General features: G+C 36.2%; 1 protein-coding gene across 1 annotated transcript in view; it reads right to left on the bottom strand.

Moving 5' to 3' along the window:
* The window catches only part of LOC106883447 (sugar phosphate exchanger 3), a 32,728-nt gene extending 24,972 nt beyond the window's left edge, over window positions 1-7,756 (bottom strand). Inside the window, exon 1 of the mRNA XM_052976262.1 lies at window positions 7,298-7,756. Coding sequence (XP_052832222.1) covers window positions 7,298-7,362 — 65 coding nt within the window. The 5' untranslated portion in view covers window positions 7,363-7,756. The remainder of the gene's footprint in view (window positions 1-7,297) is intronic.
* Window positions 7,757-7,809: the final 53 nt, after the last annotated feature.

The raw sequence follows: 7,809 nt of genomic DNA, 5'->3' as shown, positions 1-7,809 counted from the left end.
AGAGATAACGTAGAATCCCTAAACTACCAGTGTTTATATATTTCAAATATGCATACACACAATATATATATATGTAGGTGTAAATGTGTGTGTATATATATATATATATATATATATATATCATCATCGTCGTTTAACGTCCAATTTCCATGCTAGCATGGGTTGGACGATTTGACTGAGGACTGGTGAAACCAGATGGCTACACCAGGCTCCAGTCTAATTTGGCAGAGTTTCAAATCAGATTGGAGCCTGGTGTAGCCATATATATATATATAAGCTTCTTACCAAAGAATTAAAAATACTTTTACAAAAACACAAAACCACAAAATCAGAAATGCACTCTCTATTAGATTGACGCCAACATCTGACTGGTATCTTATTTGACCCCCAACAATTTGAACTTGGAACATAAAGGATTGAAATAAAATACAATAAGGCATTTTATCTGATTCTCCATTACCCCTATACAGCTCTGAAGTGTATGAGATATTTTGGTACAGCTGTTTCAGCACCATCTATTTGGCATCGCTAATTCAACACTAACTTATTTGATAGTAGACACTTTAATATTTCTCTTGTTTTTTTTTTCCCCACCTCTCTGTTTGTCTGTCTGTCTGTCTCTCTTTGCTTATGTGTGTGAGCATCTAATTATGTCTATATGTATGTGTAATGTTTTCTCTCTCTTTTTTTCTCTCTCTCAGTATGTTTCTGCGAGTGTATGTGTGTGTGTGCATTTGTCTGTGTCTCTGTGTATGTTTGTCTCTGGCGCCAAAAAGTACTATCAACAAAACAGATTGAACATCCTGTCAGCTGAGCCAAAGCATCAAAGTCCCATTAGCTGTGTCCATTTGTCTTGTTCTTCTAAGTTTTGTATTTCAGCAATGAAACTGAACCAGACCTCGTGATCACAAAGCAAACTTCTTTACAATTCAGTGCCATTACACCTATAAATCAGGTGAATGTAAAACATAAAATGGCCTGCCTTTTCATAACTGATCAATGATATCGTAGAGACAGTAACTTAAGAACTTCTGCTGTGCTTCGGCTGTTTCCAGAAGCAAATGCCCAGTCTCCAATACACTTGCCACCTCTCCAGTCAAGGATACACAACAAAGGAAAGACAAGTCAATATTTTCACAGCAACTATAGAGCCACAGGAGATCTCAGATATTGACCAAGTATAACTATAAATATCTGCCTTAGGGCCCCTCCCACAGGATTTTCTGTAGGGGTTTACTTGTTTATCATTATAAGAAATCATTATCATCATTGCCATCATAAGGTCGGGGTGTGGTTAAATCAGTAGAGCTGCTGGTAAAACGCATTGTGGCTTTTAATTATATTTCTTTCATCTGAATTCCGAGTTTATTTTGTCATGGTCAGATATGCCTTTCCAATCCTCATTCATGAAAATTAAACGCCAATCAAGTACTGGATGAGAATTTAATTAACTAAGTTGCACCCTCAAATTTCAAGGAATTATGCTTTTTGTTAGAAACCGTTAGCCTTGATATAATCATTTTGCTAATGGTTGTCAGTAATTAAGTCACTGCTTATTAGTGCAATGAGTAGACATCAACTGAGAGACACAGATAGGATAGAACAGGGTCAAATGAAGACACAAACAACAGCAGTAATGGCTGTAGTAATGAAGAGGGACTAAATATAGTGGCATCACATGGAAATCATGGCAATCTCAAAAGAGAAAATATCAAAATTCAAAAACACTATAATATCATATGTAACATTATTTAGAACTAGTGACTAATCTATGAGGAAGTATGTTTGTATGTCTACACAGATACAGAGACGAAGATTTATATATGGTATTTGATTATATATATGAGTGTCAACATATATATACATATATATATATATCTATACACACACACACACACACATAAATTTCTCACTTAATAGTGAGAAACTTGTGGTTCTGGAGTGTTAACTTATCTTTCTAGCAAGTGGTATTCTAGCACTCTATTTATTTGTATATTTCACTTTTCTAGGTTAAACTTGCTGACCACTTTATTATTATTATTATTATTATTATTATTATTATTATTATTAATGGTAATGATATTTTATTAAATTTTAAATTACACACACACACACAGATTAGATCGGCCCAGTACGTAATTGGTACTTAATTTATCAACCCTGAAAGGATGAAAGGCAAAGTTGACCTCGGCGGAATTTGAACTCAGAAAGTAAAGACAGACAAAATACTACTAAGCATTTCGTCCAGTGTGCTACTCAGACCATCTTTTGCCACACTCTCCGGTGCTTATGAAGGAATGAATGAAAACAAGGAAAGAATTTCACATGTTCTGGTTGCACATAAATTAATTTTGCTTTTGTCTGTTTTTAATCCAATATCATTTAGCAAGCATGATGATGCTTCATTTTGTGGTGTATGCTGTATGTTCGTTTTCTAATCGCTATATCTACAAAGATACAAAGCATGTGACTTAGTGGTTAGGATATCCAGCTCAGTCATAAGGTTGCTTACTATTGATTGATGAGACCTATAATCAGAGGTGCTCCAGCTGTGACTGTCCTGACATTTTAGAGTATGAGGGATTATATTATCCACTATATCTGTTCTTAAAAAAATAAGATGTGATTTAAAGGAATTTGGCTGCTATTTCTAGCCAGTTGAGGAACCACATAAAGGAACTCTCCACCTGTTACACTCTGTTTGTCTTTTCCCCTCTCTTCACACACACATCTATTTTCTTTGTTATTCCTTCAGTCATTATCAATCTACTAAACATACACTCTCTCTTCCTCTCTCTCTCTCTCTCCCTCTTACTCACCCCTCTCTGCCTGTCTGTCTCCGTATCCCACCCGCTCTCTCACACACTTTTCTCTTCTCTGATTTCTATCTACTAACAAGAAGTCAATACACGGAATTTAATAATGATGTGTGTATTCCTGAATGTATGCATATACATGAATGCAAATGCATAGGAGCAGGAGTGGCTGTGTGGTTAGTAGCTTGTTTACCAACCACATGGTTCCGGGTTTAGTCCCACTGCATTGCACTTTGGGCAAGTGTCTTCTACTATAGCCACGGGCCAACCAAAGCCTTGTGAGTGGATTTGATAGACAGAAACTGAAAAAAGCTCGTTGTATATATGTATGTATGTACTTGTGTCTGTGTTTGTCCCCTGCACCATTGCTTGACAACCAATGTTGGTGTGTTTATGTCTCCCTAACTTAGCGGTTCAGAAAAAGAGACCAATAGAATAAGTACTAGGCTTACAAAGAATAAGTCCTGGGGTCTAATTGTTTGACTAAAGGTGGTGCTCCAGCATAGAGCCGCAGTGAAATGACTGAAACAAGTAAAAGAATAAAAGAATATATATATATATATATATATATATATATATATATCTTAAAATGACACCCCCATACACACTCAATTAAATATCCCAGCAACGTAACTTCCACTATGTAGATAAGTTTATTTGATTCAGAATTTGTTGTTGCTAAAAGGACTGCACAGACAAATGAAACAAAGATATGCATGCAAAAACATACACTCGCAGGAGTGGCTGTTTGGTAAGTACCTTGCTTACCAACCACATGGTTCTGGGTTCAGTCCCACTGCAGGGCACCTTGGGCAAGTGTCTTCTACTATAGCCTCAGGCCAACCAAAGCCTTGTGAGTGGATTTGGTAGACAGAACCTGAAAGAAGCCCGTCGTATATATGTATATATATATATGTATGTGTGTCTCTGTTTGTCCCCCAACATCGCTTGACGACCGATGCGGTTCAGCAAAAAAGACCGATAGAATAAGTACTAGGCTTAAGAAGAATAAGTCCTGGGGTCGATTTCTTCGACTAAAGGTGGTGCTCCAGCATGGCCACAGTCAAATGACTGAAACAAGTAAAAGAGTACACATACCTATGTACGTGTGTGTGTGTGTGTGTGTGTGTGTACTTATTTAAATAAAACAAAACGAGCAAAATCCTATCATAATCATCATCTCTATTAATAAAAATTTTCAAAATAATATATTTAATCTTAATTGTTTTCCATTTACATAGTACAACATATAACCACACACATAATTTCTCACAATATCTCAAGCTCTCTCTCTCTCTCACTTCCACACACACACACACACACACACACACACACGTGTGCTGATAATCAGTTTTATCTGTTTACTTCAATTGTTTGTTTATATCTTTCTATAAACAGAGCACGTACATCATAAGTGAACTCTCTCACAATCTCTATGACACTATTCAATGATATACCACCAGCATCACATCATTTACTGCATATACAACAAGAATAACTCTACCATCAGCTTGAACCTGAGAGGATTTCCCTATGTGGTCATTCAAACTGCAAGAAATAGCAACCAAATCTACCACCACCACCACCCCTCAAAGCACACCAAATCTTGATAAGAGTAGAACACCTTTGATATTTTACTGTTAATTACCATATTTTAACATGTACAAGGAACCCATTTTTGTCAAAAATTAGGTTAAAAAATATGTTAGTTTCTTATACATGAATAGTATTATAATCCCTTACGGAACCTTTTTTCCACATTTTAAGCCACCAAAATTAGGGGGTTCCTTGCGAATGAAACTGGAGTGATGGAAACTGTGTAGAAGTCCTGCCATATGGTATGTACAGTAATTTTAAGGTCATGCCTTGTCACACTGTTTCTGCCTGAGAATGATGTTAAGAGTACATGTCTGTGAAATGTTCAGTCACTTAAAGAATAATTCACTTGATTGAACAATTGAATACCCATTGTTGAAACCGACCCTGGTGTGAAGAAAGGCAGAGATGATCTCAGCAGGATTTGAGCTTAGAATTATGGGTTCGTTATCAAGCCAAACATACTTGACTTATTTGCATTGAAATGGTTCAGCAGGGTGAGAGATGAAAAACAAAGTCGACTACAGCTGAATTTGGAATCAAAATGGAAAGCTAGGTACTTTAATCCTTTTGATACCAACCAATCTGAGACCACCCCTGGTTCTACATGAATTCCATGCTTTAAAGTGATCTAGGTAAAAAAAAAACCTTCCACCAAAATTCCATGTTGATTTATATTCCAAGTACCAATTCAATTAGAATAAAGTTAATCTATTAAACACTTCTTCCTTTTAATGAATTGAATCCAGATAAAAAAGAAACAGAAAAATAATTGTGGCAAAAAAAACCCACTTAAAATAATGATAAAGGAAACAAAATTATTATCTATTATGATTAAGAGCAAGATAAAACAATAACAATGTTAAAATAAGCAAACTAAATATAAAATAAAAGCAATCGTTATAATGTTTACATATTTAAGACCTAGAATACGTGTTTATCGTGTAGGTTTAACTTTTAGCTTACCTACACAAGTGTGCCCCACCCCCACCCCGACTTTGTTTCCTCGTAGCTTTCAGAAAAATTGGCATTTTCTAATACGCTTCATTCAGATGGTGTAGATTCCGGTAATATCGGAATTTGTTGTGAAAAACATTTGTCCCGATATGGGGAGAGGGATTTCGGAAAATTCACAAGTCAGCTTTGTTTCCTCATAACTTTCAGAAAAATGGATATTTTTTTGATGAAATTTTCTATCGAAATTTAATATGAAAAAAGAGGAAAAGATTAGTTAAAAACTCGCAAAAATACATACATACATACACACGTCCGCCAAGGCAACACCAAAGTCCTCTCAACTATTAGCCAGGGATGATTTTTTTAAAATGAGAATATTTGAAATAAACTTGACTGCTCTCACAAACGAGAATACTAAAAATGAACCCGACCGCCCTCAAAAATTAAGTAAAAACACAGGAAAAATAATCCAGAATCTTTGTCCGGTACCGGATCGATCCCAAAATCTAATCAGTTCGTGCCTGCCATGAGGCCAAACATCCCTGAAAATTTCATCCGAATCCATCCAGCAGTTCTTGAGACAAACAAACAGACAATACCTCCGCTCAGGCTAAGGCAGAGGTAACAAAACTAGTAGGAGTCTGGCCTATGGAAATTCCACGGTATAAGTCGGTACATTTGAAAACAATCTGTTAGTATATTAAACACAAGGAAGAAGTTTTAAAATTTTCTTTTGATATCGTAGTCGTAGCCGAAGCCAGTGCCATCTGATTGGCATCCTTGCCAGTGGCACGTGAAAAGCACCATTCGAGCATTGGACCTCACAGAGGCAGTGACAGGTGACTGAGACCTTTAGCGATATACTGTGCTTGTGTAGACCTGTCAAGCCAAGTGAGATCGTAGTTGTGGCCAACGCCGGTGTCACATCAATGGCACCATTGCCAGTGGCACGTAAAAAGAATCCACTACACTTCTAGAGTGGTTGGCGTTAGGGGAGGGTATCCAGCGGTAGAAACCTTGCCAAATCAGATTGGAACCTGGTGCAGTTCCTTGGCTTACCACTTTTCAGTCAAACAGGCCAACCCATGCCAGCATGGAAAGCGGATGTTAAACGATCATGATGATAATCACATATATCTACAAAATGAAACTTGAAATTTAGAAAAAACAAATTATCAGTACGTATGAGTGTTCACCGTTCCCCCCCCCCTTATATTAATCGTATATAATCGTAATCTACACATTCTTAAAGATATTTGTAGAAAATTTCATTAAAAAAATGGTACCAATTTTCCGTATGTTATAAGGAAACAAAACAGACTTGAGAATTTTTTTGAAACTCCTCTCCTCACCCGCGGAAACTTTTTTTTTTTTTACAACAAATTCCGATATAACCGAAATCTAAACCATCTGAAGCCTGTTTTCATTGAAAAATGTCCATTCTTCTGGAAGTTATGATGAAATAAAGTCGGTGGGGGTACATTTGTGCAGATATATCGTCGTTTTTGTTAAGCTCCCAGTCAGATCTGATTAAACAGACTCACGATCGAGACCATGCTAGACGACTTTTTTTTTTAATCTGAAGAGCGTGGGAGATCTAGATCAAATCACTCTTGTGTGTAATCCTTTCTTTTTCTAAGGCGGTGGGGTGCGAGTTAAGGGAGATTTTGGTTGTTCCTTCCAGTAGGTCGAGTGACTAACTTCGTTGGGTCAATACGACTTGGTTACAAGTCGATAACAATACAAAGAAAGTTTATTTCTCTCTTTTAATAAAAGGTGTATGTATGTGTCTTTATATAAACGAGATTTCGAAATATATATGTGCGTTTATTTTTGTGTTGTTCTTAATATAACATTAAGAAGAAGAAAAAATACGTTAAAAAGTTAAGTATTATATATATATATATATATATATATTTCTTCCTTACCTTAAAAATGTCAAACAGAATATGACAACGTGATGGTAACTAAATTTCATTTCTATGTTCGGCATCTTGTCAGGATCAGATCATGTGAAGAAACAGCTGAGTGAAGGAATGTAGGAATGAAACGAAAAAAGAAATTCGTCCTTCTGTTTGTTTGGTGTTGTTTGGTTTACGTAACCGATATAATAATTACCGACCAACATCACACATCACTCCAAGGTAATTGACAACTCAAAACCCACTTCAGAGTGGCCTCCCTTGCTTTTCCTTTTCGTTCTGTTCTTTTCTTTCAATTAACGTTTGCCTCATTCACTTTGTCTCTCTTTCATTCTCCTCCTGTTGCATGGCGAGTTAATTACGGATATTCCGTATGTGTGTATGTATATGGATGTATGTATGCGTCTATATGCATACATGTGTATGTGTCCGTGTGTGTGTGTGTGTATATATATATTGTGTTTTTAAGTATATCTTCTGTATATGTATGTGTATAAGTATGTATGCCTGTATATATA

Source organism: Octopus bimaculoides, chromosome 24 (assembly GCF_001194135.2).
Source record: "Octopus bimaculoides isolate UCB-OBI-ISO-001 chromosome 24, ASM119413v2, whole genome shotgun sequence".
Taxonomy (NCBI): Eukaryota; Metazoa; Mollusca; class Cephalopoda; order Octopoda; family Octopodidae; genus Octopus; species Octopus bimaculoides.
This window is presented reverse-complemented; position numbering and strand designations above follow the sequence as displayed.